Source organism: Triticum urartu, chromosome 1 (genome assembly GCF_003073215.2).
Source record: "Triticum urartu cultivar G1812 chromosome 1, Tu2.1, whole genome shotgun sequence".
Lineage (NCBI taxonomy): Eukaryota > Viridiplantae > Streptophyta > Magnoliopsida > Poales > Poaceae > Triticum > Triticum urartu.
Window position 1 is genome coordinate 579,562,789 of NC_053022.1, and position 19,119 is coordinate 579,581,907.

Genomic DNA, 19,119 nt, shown 5'->3' on the forward strand with positions numbered 1-19,119 from the left:
CATAAAGAAAGGAGTAGCACATTAAGCAAGATGACATGATGTAGAGGAATTAACTCAAGCAATATGATGAAAACCCCATCTTTTTATCCTCGGTGGCAACAATACAATACGTGCCTTGCTGCCCCTACTGTCACGGGGAAAGGACATCGCAAGATTGAACCCAAAGCTAAGCACTTCTCCCATTGCAAGAAAAACCAATCTAGTTGGCCAAACCAAACCGATAGTTCGAAGAGAATTACAAAGATATCAAATCATGCATATAAGAATTCAGAGGAGATTCAAATAATATTCATAGATAAGCCGATCATAATTCCACAATTCATCGGATCTTGGCAAACACATCGCAAAATAGTATTACATCGAATAGATCTCCAAGAACATCGAGGAGAACATGGTATTGAGAATCAAAGAGAGATAAGAAGCCATCTAGCTACTAGCTATGGACCTGTAGGTCTGAGGTAAACTACTCATGCGTCATCGGAAGGGCAATAGAGTTGATGTAGAAGCCCTCCGTGATCGAATCCCCCTCCGGCAGGACGCCGGTATAGCAGGTTGCGGCGGTGGAAAAGTGTTTTCCTGGCTTCCTCTGGTGGTTTGGGGATATAAGTGTATATATAGCCGAAAGAATTAGGTCAGGAGGTGCACGAGGGGCCCACAAGGGTGGGGGCGCGCCCTACCCCCTAGGCGCCCTCCGTCCTTGTGGCCGTCTCGTGGCTCCTCCGACTTCATCTCCAAGTCTCCTGGTCCAAGAAAAATCATTGCGAAGGTTTTATTCCGTTTGGACTCCATTTGGTATTCCTTTTCTGCAAAACTCGAAAATGGGGGAAAAACAGGAACTCGTACTAGGCTCTAGGTTAATAGGTTAGTCCCAAAACTAATATAAAATAGCATATTAATGCATATAAAACATCCAAAATAGATAATATAATACCATGGAACAATCAAAAATTATAGATACGTTGGAGACGTACCAAGTATCCCCAAGCTTAATTCCCGCTCGTGCTCGAGTAGGTAAATGATAAAAATAGAACTTTTGATGTGGAATGCTACCTAACATATTTATCCATGTAATACTTCTTTATTGTGGAATGAATGTTCAGATCCATATGATTCAAAACAAGAGTTTAATATTGATATAAAAACAATAATACTTCAAGCATACTAACAAGGCAATTATGTTTTCTCAAAATAACATGGCCAAAGAAAGCTTATCCCTACAAAATCATATAGTCTGGCTATGCTCCATCTTCACCACACAAAATATTTAAATCATGCACAACCCTGATGACAAGCCATACAATTGTTTCATACTTTTGATGTTCTCAAACTTTTTCAACTTTCACGCAATACATGAGCGTGGGCCATGGACATAGCACTATAGGTGGAATAGAAGGTGGTTGTGGAGAAGACAAAGAGAAGGAGATAGTCTCACATCAACTAGGCGTATCAACGGGCTATGGAGATGCCCATCAATAGATATCAATGTGAGTGAGTAGGGATTGCCATGCAACGGATGCACTAGAGCTATAAGTTTATGAAAGCTCAACAAGAAACTAAGTGGGTGTGCATCCAACTCGCTTGCTCACGAAGACCTAGGGAAATTTGAGGAAGCCCATCATTGGAATATACAAGCCATGTTCTATAATGAAAAATTCGCACTAGTATATGAAAGTGATAACATAAGAGACTACTTACAACTCAATAGTTACAACTCGATACTTAGAACAAAAAATGAGTCTATATGAATGCCTCCGGCGGTGTACCGGGATGTGTAATGAATCAAGAGTGACATGTATGAAAGAATTATGAACGGTGGCTTTACCACAAATATGATGTCAACTACATGATCATGCAAAGCAGTATGAAAATGATGATGTATGTCATAATAAACGAAACGGTGGAAAGTTGCATGGCAATATATTTCGGAATGGCTATGGAAATGCCATAATAGGTAGGTATGGTGGCTGTTTTTAGGAAGGTATATGGTGGGTTTATGGTACCGGCGAAAGTTGTGCGGCACTAGAGAGGCTAGCAATGGTGGAAGGGTGAGAGTGTGTATAATCCATGGACTCAACATTAGTCATAAGTAACTCACATGCTTTATTGCAAAAATCTATTAGTTATCGAAACGAAGTACTACGCGCATGTGATAACCCACAGGTATAGGGGATCGCAATAGTTTTCGAGGGTAGAGTATTCAACCCAAATTTATTGATTCGACACAAGGGGAGCCAAAGAATATTCTCAAGTATTAGCAGCTGAGTTGTCAATTCAACCACACCTGGAAACTTAATATCTGCAGCAAAGTGTTTAGTAGCAAAGTAATATGATAGTAGTGATAACGGTAGCAAAAGGTAACGGTAGTAAAAGCAATGTTTTTGGTATTTTGTAGTGATGATCACAATAGCAACGGAAAAGTAAATAAGCGAATAATAATATATGGAAAGTGATGACCCACAAGTATAGGGGATCTATCGTAGTCCTTTCGATAAGTAAGAGTGTCGAACCCAACGAGGAGCAGAAGGAAATGATAAGCGGTTTTCAGCAAGGTATTCTCTGCAAGTATTGAAATAAGTGGTAACAGATAGTTTTGTGATAAGATAATTTGTAACGAGCAACAAGTAACAAAAGTAAATAAAGTGCACCAAGGTGGCCCAATCCTTTTTGTAGCAAAGGACAAGCCTGGATAAACTCTTATATAAGGAAAAGCGCTCCCGAGGACACATGGGAATATCGTCAAGCTAGTTTTCATCATGTTCATATGATTCGCGTTCGGTACTTTGATAATTTGACATGTGGGTGGACCGGTGCTTGGGTGTTGTTCTTACTTGAACAAGCATCCCACTTATGATTAACCTCTATTGCAAGCATCCGCAACTACAAAAGTATTAAGGTAAACCTAACCATAGCATGAAACATATGGATCCAAATCAGCCTCTTACGAAGCAACGCATAAACTAGGGTTTAAGCTTCTGTTACTCTAGCAACCCATCATCTACTTATTACTTCCCAATGCCTTCCTCTAGGCCCAAATAATGGTGAAGTGTTATGTAGTCGACGTTCACATAACACCACTAGAGGCTAGACAACATACATCTTATCAAAATATCAAACGAATACCAAATTCACATGACTACTAATAGCAAGACTTCTCCCTTGTCCTCAGGAACAAACGTAACTACTCACAAAGCAGATTCATGTTCATAATCAGAGGGGTAATAATATGCATAAAGGATCTGAACATATGATCTTCCACCAATTAAACCAACTAGCATCAACTACAAGGAGTAATTAACACTACTAGCAACCTACTAGCACCAATCCCGGACTTGGAGACAAGAATTGGATACAAGAGATGAACTAGGGTTTTGAGATGAGATGGTGCTGATGAAGATTTTGATGGAGATTGCCCTCTCCCGATGAGAGGAGCGTTGGTGATGATGATGGCGATAATTTCCCCCTCCGGGAGGGAAGTTTCCCCGGCAGAACAGCTCTGCAGGAGCTCTAGATTGGATCCGCCAAGGTTCCGCCTCGTGGCGGCGGAGTTTCGTCCCGAAAGGTTGCTGCTTATTTTTTTCTCGACGAAAGACTTCATATAGGAGAAGATGGTCATTGGAGAGCCACCAGGGGGCCCACGAGGTAGGGGCGCGCCCTAGGGGGGCGCCGGCGCGCCCCTACCTCGTGAGCAGGGTGTGGGACCCCTGGTCTTCATCTTTGGCGAGGATATTTCATTATTTATTATAAGGTGTTCCGTGGAGTTTCAGGACTTTTGGAGTTGTGCAGAATAGGTCTCTAATATTTGCTCCTTTTCCAACCCAGAATTCTAGCTGCCGGCATTCTCCCTCCTTATGTAAACCTTGTAAAATAAGAGAGAATAGCCATAAGTATTGTGACATAATGTGAAATAATAGCCCATAATGCAATAAATATCGATATAAAAGCATGATGCAAAATGGACGTATCAACTCCCCCAAGCTTAGACCTCGCTTTTCCTCAAGCGAAAGCCGATAACAATAAATATGTCCCCATGTTTAGAGGTAGAGGCATCGATAAAAATAAAATACGGACATGAGGGCATCATGATTATTCTCATAACAGCAACATACATAGATATTGTCATATGATTACTTATATTCAAGTGATGATCTATTCACAATGCAAAAGTATGAATCAGAAACCTTATTGAGAACCAACAAACTGTAACCTCAGTCATTGAAGCAATTGCGATTTATCATAACATCTGAAAGAGTCTTTGTCAGAGCTAAAAAGCAAGTTCACATACTCAACTATCATCTAGTCCTTCATAATTGCTAACATTCGCGCAATACTAGTGGTTACGGAGTTTTAGTCGGACACAGAGAAATATAGGGGCTTATAGTTTCGCCCCACAACCTTTTACCTTAAAGGTAATGTCAACAATAATAACTCATGCCCCCCTACATCCAATTAGATATATCTATCAGGATCTTTCCAGCACACTGTGGTTGCCAAAGGATAAAATGTAAAAAGGAAAGGTGAAGATCACCATGACTCTTGCATAAGGTAGAAGATAATAATAAAAGATAGGCCCTTCGCAGAGGGAAGCAGAGGTTGCCATGCGCTTTTATGGTTGGATGTACAAAATCTTAACGCGAAAGAACGTCACTTTATATTGCCCCTTGTGATATGAACCTTTATTATGCAGTCCGTCGCTTTTATTACTTCCACATCACAAGATCGTATAAAGCTTATTTCTCCCACATTAATCATACATATTTAGAGCAATTTTTATTGCTTGCACCGATGACAAATTACTTGAAGGATCTTACTCAATCCATAGGTAGATATGGTGGACTCTCATGGCAAAACTGGTTTAAGGGTATTTGGAAGCACAAGTAGTATCTCTACTTGGTGTTGAGAATTTGGCTAGCATGAGGTGGAAAGGCAAGCTCAACATGTTGGATGATCCATGACAACATACTTTATCTCAGATATAAGAAAACATAACCCATTACGTTGTCTTCCTTGTCCAACATCAATTCGTTAGCATGTCATATTTTAATGAGTGTTCCCAATCATAAAAGATGTCAATAATAGTATATTTATATGTGAAACCTCTCTTTCCTTATTACTTCCTATTAATTGCAATGATGACCAAAGCTATGTCTGCCAACTCCCAATAACTTTTAATCATCACACTCTTTCTATGTGAAGTCATTACTATCAATAAGATCAATATGAACTTTTGTTTCTTTTTATTCTTTTTCTCTTTTCTTTTATTCACCCAAGATCATAGCAAGAAAATCAAGCCCTTGACTCAACACTAATCTTTATTATATAGCTCACGGACTCGATTACATAGAGAGATCATAAAGCAAAACTTAAAAGTAGATCATGCCATAAACTTTATTCTACTAGATCAAAATACTACTAATAGAATCGAACTAAGGAAAACGGTAAAGATAGGAGTTGTGATTGTGATACAATACGATACTGGGGAACCTCCCCCAAGCTTGGCAGTTGCCAAGTGGAGTGCCCATACCAGATACTCAATTCTTCTTTGTTGGAGGAGACAGTGGTGATTTTGTTGATGGCATAGGCTTCTTCCTTAATTTGCGTTTGAGGACAGAATTTTGGTCCCTTAGGTCCTCGATCTCCTGTTTCAGGCTCAGTATCTTTTTGCATAGTTCCTGCTTGTTTTCCTGCAAGAGTCGAAAAGGGATAAACTCGATCTTAGGCTTCTTTACCCTATCTGGGAGGCTTGACTTTTTGAACTCCACATGCATGTTCCCAGGTTGAGGTAGTGGGACTTCATCTTCATCTGAGATTGTCTCCTCCTTTCCATTGGGTTCATAGTCTTCTTCTTCTTCCGTGGTCCAACCATAATGCTCCAGCTCTCCATAGACCTTAGGGTCTACAAGGTAATCAGCCACATAGCTTTCTCCTTCCGAATCCTGGGATGACATGTTGCTCTGTCTGCAATAGGACGGCTCAAAACAAAGACAAGAGATTTTTGCGTGATACAGGAGTTAAAACCTTCGGGAGAATATATAGTGAATTTTTACCGACCAAATTACGTATCAAGCAAGAAAACGGAGTCCGGAAGGCACACGAGGTGCTCACGAGGTACGGGGCGCGCCCAGGGGGGTAGGGTGCGCCCTCCACCCTCGTGGGGCCCTCCTGTCCTTCCCGGACTGCTACTTAATTTTCTATTTTTCTAAATATTCCAAAACAGAAAAATATTGCCTTAAAAATTGTTTTGGAGTCAGTTTACTTACCGTACCACATACCTATTCCTTTTCGGAGTCTGAAACGTTCTGGAAAGTGTCTCTTATGTATTCCTCTGGTGTTACGGTTTCAATAATATTGGTTTCAATATTTATGGGATTACCTGAGATATAATGTTTAATTCTTTGACAGTTTACCACCTTCGGATTTGTGCCTTCGAAGTTGTTGATTTTTATGGCATCGGAACGATAGACCTCCTCGATAACATAGGGGCCTTCCCATTTAGAGAGAAGTTTTCCTGCAAAAAAAATCTTAAACGAGAGTTGTATAGCAATACATAATCACCTACATTAAACTCGCGCTTTTGTATCCTTTTATCATGCCATCTTTTAACCTTTTCTTTAAACAACTTGGCATTTTCATAAGCTTGGGTTCTCCATTCATCAGTGAGCTAATATCAAATAACCTCTTTTCACCGGCAAGTTTGAAATCATACTTGAGCTCTTTAATAGCCCAATATGCCTTATGTTCTAGTTCGAGAGGTAAGTGACATGCTTTTCCATATACCATTTTATACGGAGACATACCCATAGGATTTTTATATGCAGTTCTATAGGCCCATAATGCATCATCAAGTTTCTTGGACCAATTCTTTCTAGACCTATTGATAGTCTTTTGCAAAATTAATTTGAGTTCTCTATTACTCAATTCTACTTGACCATTAGACTGTGGGTGATATGGAGATGCAATTCTATGATTGACGTCATATTTAGCAAGCATTTTACGGAAAGCACCATGAATAAAATGTGAACCACCATCAGTCATTAAATATCTAGGGACTCCAAACCTCGGAAAAATAACTTCCTTAAGCATTTTAATAGAAGTGTTATGATCAGCACTACTAGTTGGAATAGCTTCTACCCACTTAGTAACGTAATCAACAGCAACTAAAATATGTGTATATCCATTAGAGGCAGGAAAAGGTCTCATATAATCAAAGCCCCAAACATCAAACGGTTCAATAACAAGTGAATAATTCATAGGCATTTCTTGACGTCTACTAATATTACCAATTCTTTGACATTCATCACAAGATAGGACAAACTTACGGGCATCCTTGAAGAGAGTAGGCCAATAAAAACCGGATTGCAATACCTTATGTGCAGTTCTATCTCTCGCGTGGTGTCCTCCATAAGTTTCGGAGTGGCACTTGCGTAGGATCTGTTCCTGTTCACGCTCAGGTACACAACGTCTAATAACACCATCTACTCCTTCTTTATAAAGATGTGGGTCATCCCAAAAGTAATGTCTCAAAACATAGAAGAACTTTTTCTTTTGTTGGTATGTGAAGCTAGGTGGTATAAATTTAGCAACTATGTAATTAGCATAATCAGCATACCAAGGGGTACTACGAGAAGTACTTATGACATTTAATTGTTCATCAGGAAAGCTATCATCAATAGGTAGTGGGTCATCAAGAACATTCTCTAACCTAGATAAGTTGTCTGCAACGGGGTTCTCAGCTCCTTTTCTATCAACAATATGCAAATCAAATTCTTGTAGCAAGAGAACCCATCTAATAAGTCTAGGTTTAGCATCTTTCTTCTCCATAAGATATTTAATAGCGGCATGATCAGTGTGGATAGTTACTTTAGAATCAACAATATAAGGTCTGAACTTATCACAAGCAAATACAACTGCTAAAAGTTCTTTTTCAGTAGTAGCATAATTTCTTTGAGCATTGCCTAGAGTCTTACTAGCATAATGGATAACATTTAATTTCTTATCAACTCGTTGCCCTAGAACAGCACCTACAACATAATCGCTAGCATCACACATAATTTCAAAGGGTAAATTCCAATCAGGTGGCTGAACAATAGGTGTAGAGACTAATGCTTTCTTAAGTATTTCAAATGCTTCTACACAATCATCATCAAAGACAAATGGTATATGTTTTTGTAATAAATTAGTCAGAGGCCGAGAAATTTTCGAGAAGTCCATAATGAACCTCCTATAAAATCTGGCGTGACCACGGAAACTTTTTATACCTTTGATGTCCTTGGGACATGGCATCTTTTCAATAGCATCAACCTTAGCTTTATCAACTTCAATACCTCTTTCAGAAACTTTATGCCCCAAGACAATACCCTCATTAACCATAAAGTGTCACTTTTCCCAATTCAAGACAAGATTAGTTTCTTCACATCTCTGCAAAGCTCGATCCAGATTGCTCAAGCAATCATCAAAAGAAGATCCATAGATGGAAAAGTCGTCCATGAAAACCTCACAAATCTTTGCACAAAAGTCAGAGAATATAGCCATCATGCATCTTTGAAAGGTAGCAGGTGCATTATATAAACCAAAAGGCATACTTCTATAAGCAAAGGTACCAAAAGGGCATGTAAAAGTAGTCTTTGATTGATCTTTAGCCGACACAGGTATTTGAGAGAAACCAGAATAACCATCTAGAAAGCAGTAATGTGTATGTTTGCGTAATCTTTCTAGTATTTGATCGATAAAAGGTAAGGGATAATGATCTTTCTTAGTAGCCTTATTTAATTTGCGGAAATCAATTACCATCCTATAACCTGTAATAATTCTTTGTGGAATCAATTCATCTTTATCATTAGGAACAACAGTAAAACCTCCCTTCTTAGGGACACAATGAACAGGACTTACCCACTGACTATCAGCAACGGGATAAATTATACCTGCCTCCAGAAGTTTTAATATTTCTTTTCTTACCACTTCTTTCATTTTAGGATTCAGACATCGTTCACTACAAGAAATATGTCAACTTGTGAACCTCACTATTGGCCGCTGAAAGGTCATAGTTTTTCATTTGCGACCTTTTTGTGACCAAAAACAGAAGGTCAAAAGCTGTGGGTCATAAACTGAAATTAGCGACCTTCTCTATGAGAAGGTCATAGACGTTTACGACCAAAACATAAGGTCGTTGAACCCATGACCTTTTGTTTTGGTCACTGGGTGTCTGCCCAGGCCACGTCGGATCCGACGTTGCAATCTGACGTGGCAAAATTGTGACCAATTGAAAAGGTCGTTGAGATTCAGCCCGGTCCGATTAGGTGTATATGGGCCGAGCCCATTAATTCAGCCCATTTATTGTTTTTTTTTTGCTTTCAGGTTTGGTCAGCGACATGGGCCAAGCCCAATAAAATTTTATGTTTTGGGCCACAGCCTTTTGTTGTCCACATTTTTTGGGGCCTCGCCTTTTTCCAGCCCACTTGCCAGTTTTTTTGTTTCTTTTCCACTTTAAAGTAGGCCCCACTAGTCAAATGAGAACCAAATTATCAGGTTTGCTGTTTGGGTACCACATGTCAGTTCTATATTTGTGCAAATAGATAATTTGATTCAAAAAGAGCCAATAAGGCACAATATTTCATACAACAGCCAAGCATAGTACAATTCTGGTATTTAGCTATAGAATACAACTAAATATACACATAGCTAGCTTCACAGATAACTATCTCCAGTGAACTAAAATGCATTGTTCGGTGTAGTTTTTCTTCGGGATTCTTCTTCCTAGAGCTCCTGTACACCCAACTTTTGAAGAATGAAAGCCAGCATCTGCAAACAATAAATTATGAAAAGTTAGACGCATAATCAAGTGAATCCGTGAATATAAAATTCTCATAACGATGAAAATTTGCTGCAGAACTTTAGATTTAACATGAAACCATGCATATAACATTCTCATAACAGTGAAAACTGAGATATATTTTGCAAATGATTAAGTACCAGCACAGTGCAAGTTAACACAACAGATGAGCAGTACAACGGGTAAGGGAGCAGCAAGACACAAGCCGCATGCATTACAGGCAGTCAAACAGTTCAGGGAACAGCAAACATGCATGCATGCAATTGAAGTACGTACTAGTAGTACAGCACAATGCCAGGTTGGAGCAAATCATGCTTAAGCAAACAATGGCAGCAGCATGGCATAACCAAATAATAATGTGAGCAAACAACTGGATATGAGTCGGACTTGATCACAACAAAGAATGTGCTACAATACTTGAGCTTCAGACAGGGAGGAAGGATTAGACAGATGATACCTGGACAGAATACTTGAGTGCGATGCCCGAGACAGTGACCCCGCGACAGAGGGCGCGCGAGAGCGCAAATCGGGCGAGGGAGGCAGCGCGCCAGAAGGCCCTGGTGGCCGGGTCGCTGAGGACGTGGCGCACGCCCCAGGGTGCGCGGAAGGTGGCCTCTAGCACGGCGCGGTCGGAGGCGACGGTGCTCAAGAGGCGGCAGGCGCAGGCCGCCCGCGCGACATCCACGGGCGGGAGCCGGTGCAGGGTCGTCACAGATACCAGGTCCTCAACATTCCAACAGCAGCAATCCGGTGCCTTCTTCTCCTGCTCACTCTTTTTCTCCTGGGCTTGCTCCTTCTCCTGGGTGTGCTCATTCTTCTCCTACAACAGCAGCAACAGCATGTTAATGACAACAACTAATGACAACAATAGTTTGAGAACAGCAGCAGGTCAATTAGAACAACATCAACTCCCGAGAATGCTTTAATTTAGTCCATTTCTTTGATCAAGAACTTATCCTAAGGACGACGTGCTATCAAACTTTGGAAAATACAGTATGAATATGACAGCAATAGCAGCAAGTCCTACACTAAACTAAGCAATCATGATTTCTAACAACATCAATCATCATCAGCAAGTCCTAACTTAACAGCAGCAAAGAGAAGATAAGAGAGGAAAATAGAAGAAAAGAGATGAGAAGTTTTTGTTAATGAAAAAGAATTACTCATCTTTTCAAATGAATCAAATGAGTAGCTCTACACTGGAGCTCCACCACATCCTCTCGGGTGTAGGATCTCATAGACAGCATAGTCACCACCAGTAGATAGATGCATAAAGAAAACTGAATAAATATAACAGAATACTTCATGGAGAAGTTGGATAAGATGCATCAAGCAAGCAACTAATTTAGTAAGCAGTGCTCCAAGGTATTCCACATGTCAGGTGCAGCATGCAAGCCAGCATGGAGAAAAATCTGCATCTTCTCATTGTCAGCTACGACAAAGGGTGCAAACAGGAAACACGCTGAAACTTGACTGTTAAGAAAACCATTGATCAAGTCGTCAAATCGATTCTCTAGTTCAACAAGTAGTTATATGAGGCATCAAGATTTCTATATATCAAGAAGACCACTTAATGAACAGAATTTAGCAGAGACCATTTGGCGGATCAGCTAGCAAATATTTCAGAAACAGAGCAAAACAACTTTCTAATTTTGGCATCAAGACAAGTACTATTGTAGCCACGAAGCATGAGGAGGTGGTACTCCAGCACCTCAAATAGCAGCCAAATGGCGGTGGCGCCCGCGAGCACCCCGACAGAGATCTTCTTGTTCCTCCACAGGAAGAGGTCAGCAGCTGCAAAGCATAGCACATAGCACATAAACATTAATGGGATTCGTTTCTGACATTTTTGTTCTATCAAATAAGCAACGTTACTCACTAACTTTTGTTTCGGACAAATAACCATCAGTTGTTGCGCCCTAAAAACAAGAGGGACCACCCTACAAAAACAAGAGGAAACACTGGTGATACAAGTAGCATAAGCATAATACAACACCATATATTTGACGTGTGGGCATGTATATATTATATATATATATGTGTGTGTGTGTGTGTGTGTGTGTAATTAACAAAGTTGGTTCAGTTGGACATATCAAAGTGTGTAATTAACTAATTATACATCAAGGTTTGCAGGTTCAGAAGGAAGATATAAGCAATCAAGCGATGTTACAATCTATGCAGAATGTCAAAATAACTTTAGATATGAAGGACTAGGAGTTCCACGAAAGATCTAAAGTTACATAACAAGCATGTATTGACCATCCTACTAGTAGCAAGAACATAAATATAATCACTTAACAAGCAGCATGAACATGAGTAGATCAAATAACTAAGTACAATTCAGTATCCCAGCTGCCACAACATTTGAAAATATTCAGCACATTAAGACAACCAGGCAATAGTTTGTAATCCAAACCAAACCCAGACCAACCCATACATTTACAAGTCCAGCAATCAAACCCAGATAGTTGTTGATGCATGCACTAAGCACTCCTACTGTTGATGCATGCTCAGTACGAATTGCACAACAATACCATTAAGTATTGCATGCATACAATTAAATTCAGAAGCTACAGACTCTTGTGACCTGGGAATAATTAGCACTACTAATTCAGAGGCGTCAAAATCTGAGCCATGCAAAATTGCTCACTTCTGGATCTTGAAACAATCTCAAGGCAAAAAAATAACACAAAGGAGCAGTATGAACCCTGCAGGCTGCAGACCACAAACAACAACAGCACACAAATCAAATCATAGCACCGCAAGATGGTGACTCGGTCGAGCATGTCCACCTTCCTCACCTGCAACCAAATCAGAGCATAAATCAGTCAACTACACACAAGCATATCCACAAATCAAATCTGCATATCAACTGCGGAGGCAACTGAAAGGTCAAAGCAGCAATAAGGTCTTATATTGTGGGGGCGGACGGAGTACTGGATGAGAACTAATGCTTAAATGTGTACATTTTAGTTTCTGAAGTGCTCCACAAACAACTGAAATACTAGAAGGAAGCGAATACTTAATCTTGAATAAACATCAATGATAGCTATATCTATAGCAGCTTATACAGAAGCACACTGCACTTAAAATTAGGAATGGTTGCAAACTCATTTATTCTCTGGGATTCAATTTCAGGACGACTTTATGCATCCGGGAAGAGTAAATATTAGGCTCTATGCAGTCGCATAACAGAGGTTACATATTCTACAGAAAACTAAACTAGAGCCTCATATCCTACTGCATGACTACAGCCCAATTACACCACCACGCGCAATTGCATGGCCAGTACAGCACTGGAGAAACTCATGAAAAACTCCAACAAATAAGATTGATTATAATATTATCAATGCTGCTTCACTGAAACTGAGAAGCAGAAACTAGAGTACAAAATAGTAACCAAAACAGTTACGTATATCCCTAAGTATTGTTATATGTTAAAAACTGTCAAACAGGACCTGTTAGGCTATTCCATTGTTTTCCAATTGGTTTCAACAAAGTGTTGTGATGTATGTGTCTTAACATAACTCCTAAGAAATGTTCACAACCTGAATTAACTACAATTTTTCTCATTGAAGTGAACACAGCTGCAGTTTAATCAACAACCCCATACTTTACGATAGAATGTTTCTTTTGAATCCATAGCTTAAAGGCGGGGCGGGGCTGAGAATCATCATGCTAAAACTGATACAACCACATTATATCCTTCTAACGTTCCTAGTTCACTCAGAAAACACTTCACCAACAGCATATAATTGCATTCTGAAAACACAATTCATTCAAAAGGACACAAATCAGTATGCACAAGCGTTGGACCTTCAAATAAGCAGACTTATGCACAAGTGTGGCATAAGTGCATAACAGGATATGTATATATATGTAGAGAGAGAGAGAGAGAGAGAGAGAGAGAGAGATCACCTTGGCAACAACAGATGGTGGGCATCCTCGCCGAATCGGAGCAGCTTGTCCCTGGCCTCCCCACGGGATGGTACCAAACTGCACACACACCAAGCAAGAGAGCACGCATCAGATCATATGAGAAAATGAACAAAAAATAGAGAAGAGGAGGAGAGGGGTCACCTTGGCAACAGATAAACAAACTTTGGTCCTTTGGCTCTGTCCTCGCCAGATTGAAGCATCTTGTCCTTTGGCCCTCTCCACACACCAAGCAAACTGCAGAAAAACACACATCAGATGAGGAAAGGAGGAAAAAAAGAGAAGGGGGGGAGGGATTCATACCATTGTCGGGGTCTTGGAGGAGTGAGGCCTGCGCTGCACCTCCGGCGTGTGGCAACTTCGTCCGCCAAGGCCGCCCGCTGGCTAGGGTTTCGGCCGGGCGCGAGGAGGGGTGTATGTGGAGGCTGGACGTGGCAGGGGACTAGGGGGTTGAAGGAGGAGGGCGCGGAGGCGGTGGTGTCGGAGGAGGAGGAGGATTCCTCTGCCGGTGCGTGGCCGCCGCAGCCACGCTCAAGTGGATCTGGATCCTCCCTCGCCAGTCGCCAGGGAGAGGAGGAGAGGTTAGGGGCCGCCGGCGATGGGGTCGAGGGAGGAGGCCGCTGGGGATGGGAAGACCGCGGAAGTCGTCAGTGGGGCTGGCTGGGGAGAGGAGGTTGATGGTGGGAGAGGAGAGGAGGTCGGCGACATTTGGTGGATTAGGGAATCGAGGCCGAGGGGAGGAAGACGTAAGAGGTGCGGGTCGCCCGCCACTCGCGGCCCCCTCGCGACAACGCTGGTGTCGCCGCCACCAGTCGCCCGCCACTTGGACGAGCCCCGCGGGTCGAGGCCCGCGTCATTGGGGAGCAGCGCGAGGGGCGCGGCCCCGTAGGCGGAGAGGGAGCAAGGGACGTCGTGACGTCGTGGCTATGGCAGGGGACGGGGCGGCGGCGGAGGACGGGGCGCTTGGGTTGGATCTGGATCGGGGAGAAGGGGAAAGAGAGAGGCGGCGGAGAGGGGGGAGAGAGGCAGGCGCGGGCTGCTAGGGTTTGGATTGGTTTGCTGACAGGTGGACGGTCAGATCAGCTAGAACGGACGGTTTAGATCGGCTAAGGGGAGTGATCCGTGGGCTGCTAGTATTTTGTGAAGCAGCTATCAAAATATTTTGCAAAACGGCACAACTAAAATTTTCTCTCAAGTTAGACCACATTTTTGGATGATTGCCAATTTGCATGCATTTTTATCTTTCTAGCTATTTTTAATCATTTTTCGAATACCCGAAAAGAGCCTTTTTTGTGAAGGACCTGTCAAATATTTGCTGTAAAATTGTACCAAATCAATTTTTTAAAATACTAGGTCATGTTTAATGCACAATTGACCAAATGGTTGGGTGTCAAAAGCCTTGATCCACCTCTAGTGAAAAAGACAAATTTCTGTCATTTCAGAAGGAAGCGGGTCAAATTTGAACCGTAGCTGCCTCATAGTTTGCTCTTTATTTTTTCCAAAAATCATTTCTAGATACATAACTATCTATTTAATTAGAGAAATATCAAAAGGTTTCCAAGATTTAACAACTAGCTATGAACGATCAAGCCCGCCGTTTTGACCGCATTTTGAAACAGGCATAAAAAATTCAAAAAAAATGGAAAACCTTCGCATTGTGTCATCATATGTGACCAAGTTTTCAGGAAAAATAATAAACTTGTAATACAGCAATTTTTTCAAAAAAGTGTTCTCAGAAATGAGCTATCATGCGTGAAGATTCATGGCTTTCAAGCCAAATGATCAATCTTATGGCCACATTCATGGCATAGTTTGTTTAAATGATCTCATATTGTGCACAAGGGTGCATCTTGGAATTACAAATAATGTTGCCTAAAGGAGTTTTCATTTTCTTTGCACGGAAAATTCATTTTCCATTTTCCGAGTGCCCGAATTGAATTCTTTTTGTGAAGGACCTACCATATATTTGTTCCAAAATTGGACCAAATCATTTTTCTAAAATACTAGGCCATATTTGATTCACAATTGATCAAATGGTTGGGTGTCAAAAGCCTTGATCCACCTCTGGTGAAAAAGACAAATTCCCGCTGATTTAGTAGGAAGCGGGTCAAATTTGAACTGCAGCTGCCTCATAGTTTGCTCTTTATTTTTTCAAAAAATCATTTCTCGGTACATAACTATCTATTTAATCAGAGAAACATCAAAATATTTCCAAGATTCAACCACTAGCTAGGAACGGTCAAGCCTGCCGTTTTGATCGCATTTCAAAACGGGCATAAATTATTCAAAAAAATCAAAATAATGGAAAACCTTCGCATTGTGTCATTATATGTGACCAAGTGTCCAGGAAAAATAATAAACTTGTAATACGGCAATTATTTTTAAAAAGTGTTCTCAGAAATGAGCTATCATGCGTGAAGATTCATGGCTTTCAAGCCAAATGATCAATCTTATGGCCACATTCATGGCATAGTTTGTTTAAATGATCTCATATTGTGCACAAGGGTGCATCTTGGAATTACAAATAATGTTGCCTAAAGGAGTTTTCATTTTCTTTGCACGGAAAATTCATTTTCCATTTTCCGAGTGCCCGAATTGAATTCTTTTTGTGAAGGACCTACCATATATTTGTTCCAAAATTGGACCAAATCATTTTTCTAAAATACTAGGCCATATTTGATTCACAATTGATCAAATGGTTGGGTGTCAAAAGCCTTGATCCACCTCTGGTGAAAAAGACAAATTCCCGCTGATTTAGTAGGAAGCGGGTCAAATTTGAACTGCAGCTGCCTCATAGTTTGCTCTTTATTTTTTCAAAAAATCATTTCTTGGTACATAACTATCTATTTAATCAGAGAAACATCAAAATATTTCCAAGATTCAACCACTAGCTAGGAACGGTCAAGCCTGCCGTTTTGATCGCATTTCAAAACGGGCATAAATTATTCAAAAAAATCAAAATAATGGAAAACCTTCGCATTGTGTCATTATATGTGACCAAGTGTCCAGGAAAAATAATAAACTTGTAATACGGAAATTATTTTTAAAAAGTGTTCTCAGAAATGAGCTATCATGCGTGAAGATTCAGGGCTTTCAAGCCAAATGATCAATCTTATGGCCACATTCATGGCATAGTTTGTTCAAATGATCTCATATTATGCACAAGGGTGCATCTTAGAATTCCAAACAATGTTGCCTAAGGGACTTTTCATTTTCTTTGCACGAAAAATTCATTTTCCATTTTCCGAGTGCCCGAATTAAGTTTTTTTTGTGAAGGACCTATCATATATTTGTTGCAAAATTGGACCAAATCAATTTTCTAAAATATTAGGCCATATTTAATGAACAATTGACCAAATGGTTGGGTGCCAAAAAAATTATCCACCTCTGGAGAAAAAGACAAATTTCCGCCATTTCAGCGGGAAGCGGGTCAAATTTGAACTGCGGCTGCCTCATAGTTTGCTCTATATTTTTTCCAAAAATCATTTCTAGGTACATAAGTATCTATTTAATCAGAGAAACATCAAAATATTTCCAAGATTCAACCACTAGCTAGGAACGGTCAAGCCTGCCGTTTTGATCGCATTTCAAAACGGGCATAAATTATTCAAAAAAATCAAAATAATGGAAAACCTTCGCATTGTGTCATTATATGTGACCAAGTGTCCAGGAAAAATAATAAACTTGTAATACGGAAATTATTTTTAAAAAGTGTTCTCAGAAATGAGCTATCATGCGTGAAGATTCAGGGTTTTCAAGCCAAATGATCAATCTTATGGCCACATTCATGGCATAGTTTGTTCAAATGATCTCATATTATGCACAAGGGTGCATCTTAGAATTCCAAACAATGTTGCCTAAGGGACTTTTCATTTTCTTTGCATGAAAAATTCATTTTCCATTTTCCGAGTGCCCGAATTAAGTTTTTTTTGTGAAGGACCTATCATATATTTGTTGCAAAATTGGACCAAATCAATTTTCTAAAATATTAGGCCATATTTAATGAACAATTGACCAAATGGTTGGGTGCCAAAAAAATTATCCACCTCTGGAGAAAAAGACAAATTTCCGCCATTTCAGCGGGAAGCAGGTCAAATTTGAACTGCGGCTGCCTCATAGTTTGCTCTATATTTTTTCCAAAAATCATTTCTAGGTACATAAGTATCTATTTAATCAAAGAAACATGAAAAGTTTTGCAAGATTCAACCACTAGCTAGGAACGGTCAAGCCCGCCATTTTGACCGCATTTTGAAACGGGCATAAAAAATTCAAAAAAAAATCAAAATATTGGGAAACCTTCGCATTGTGTCATTATATGTGACCAAGTTTCCAGGAAAAATAATAAACTTGTAATACGGCAATTATTTTAAAAAATTGTTCTTAGAAATGAGCTATCACGCGTGAAGATTCATGACTTGCAAGCCAAATGATCAATCTTATGGCCACATTCATGGCATAATTTGTTCAAATGATCTCATATTGTGCACAAGGGTGCATCTTGGAATTACAAACAATTTTGCCTAAGGGAGTTTTCATTTTCTTTGCACGGAAAATCCATTTTCCATTTTTCGAGTGCCCGAAATGAGTTTTTTTTTGTGAAGGACCTACCATATATTTGTTGCAAAATTGGACCAAATCAATTTTCTAAAATACTAGGACATATTTAATGCACAATTGACAAAATGGTTGGGTGTCAAAAGTTTTTATCCACCTATGGTGAAAAAGACAAATTTCCGCCGATTCAGTAGGAAGCGAGTCAAATTTGAACTGCAGCTACCTTATTGTTTGCTCTTTATTTTTTCCAAAAATCATTTCTAGTTACATAAGTATCTATTTAATCATAAATACATGTTTTGGTGGTGATACGTCGAGGTTTGTATGTGGCCCAGGGCCCCAACTACAAAGCGCGTAAACTCGCATGCCCGCTGCGTGGTCACCGTGTGACCTTGGCGTTGACATGCGTTCTGGGGGCCTAGGCATGTCTAGTGGGTTGGACACTCCCCAGGTAGGTGCTAGGAAGAAAATTACAATAGAAAAATCTCACGAGGAGACTAACCTATGCTCAAAGACGAATTAGCAGCCAAGTGTTTGATTAGCGGTACGGGAAATGCACATGGCCAATGGGTGTGAGTTTTGGCTTAGGATGATCATGTACTAAGGAGAATGTCTGCACAAATATTTAGCTCAAAAGGAGGATCCTACGTGGTACTTTCTTTGCAAAGTACCACGCTGGACAAAAATATGAATGTTGAAGCTCAGCTCAAAATAATGAATGGATTGAGCTAAAATTTGGTGGAGGATGGTTATTTGGGCATAGGAAAACATTGTAGAAAATTGATACCATTTGGACATGCCAA

The 19,119-nt window shown here is 40.2% G+C and overlaps 1 protein-coding gene and 1 long non-coding RNA gene across 2 annotated transcripts; both read right to left on the reverse strand.

The window, feature by feature from the left end:
- Positions 1–9,554: 9,554 nt before the first annotated feature.
- On the reverse strand, positions 9,555–11,732 carry LOC125533248 (F-box protein At1g55000-like). Its single transcript, XM_048696961.1, has 4 exons — positions 11,723–11,732; positions 11,538–11,620; positions 10,284–10,646; positions 9,555–9,795 (listed from the first exon to the last, which is right to left on the reverse strand). Exons 1-4 carry the CDS (start codon positions 11,730–11,732, stop codon positions 9,751–9,753), a joined length of 501 nt encoding a protein of 166 aa, XP_048552918.1. The 3' UTR covers positions 9,555–9,750.
- Positions 11,733–11,772: 40 nt separating this feature from the next.
- Positions 11,773–14,824, reverse strand: LOC125532311. The gene is made up of 4 exons (XR_007293985.1): positions 14,066–14,824; positions 13,907–13,999; positions 13,745–13,822; positions 11,773–12,541 (listed from the first exon to the last, which is right to left on the reverse strand). It is a non-coding gene; the product is annotated as an uncharacterized LOC125532311 (long non-coding RNA).
- Positions 14,825–19,119: the final 4,295 nt, after the last annotated feature.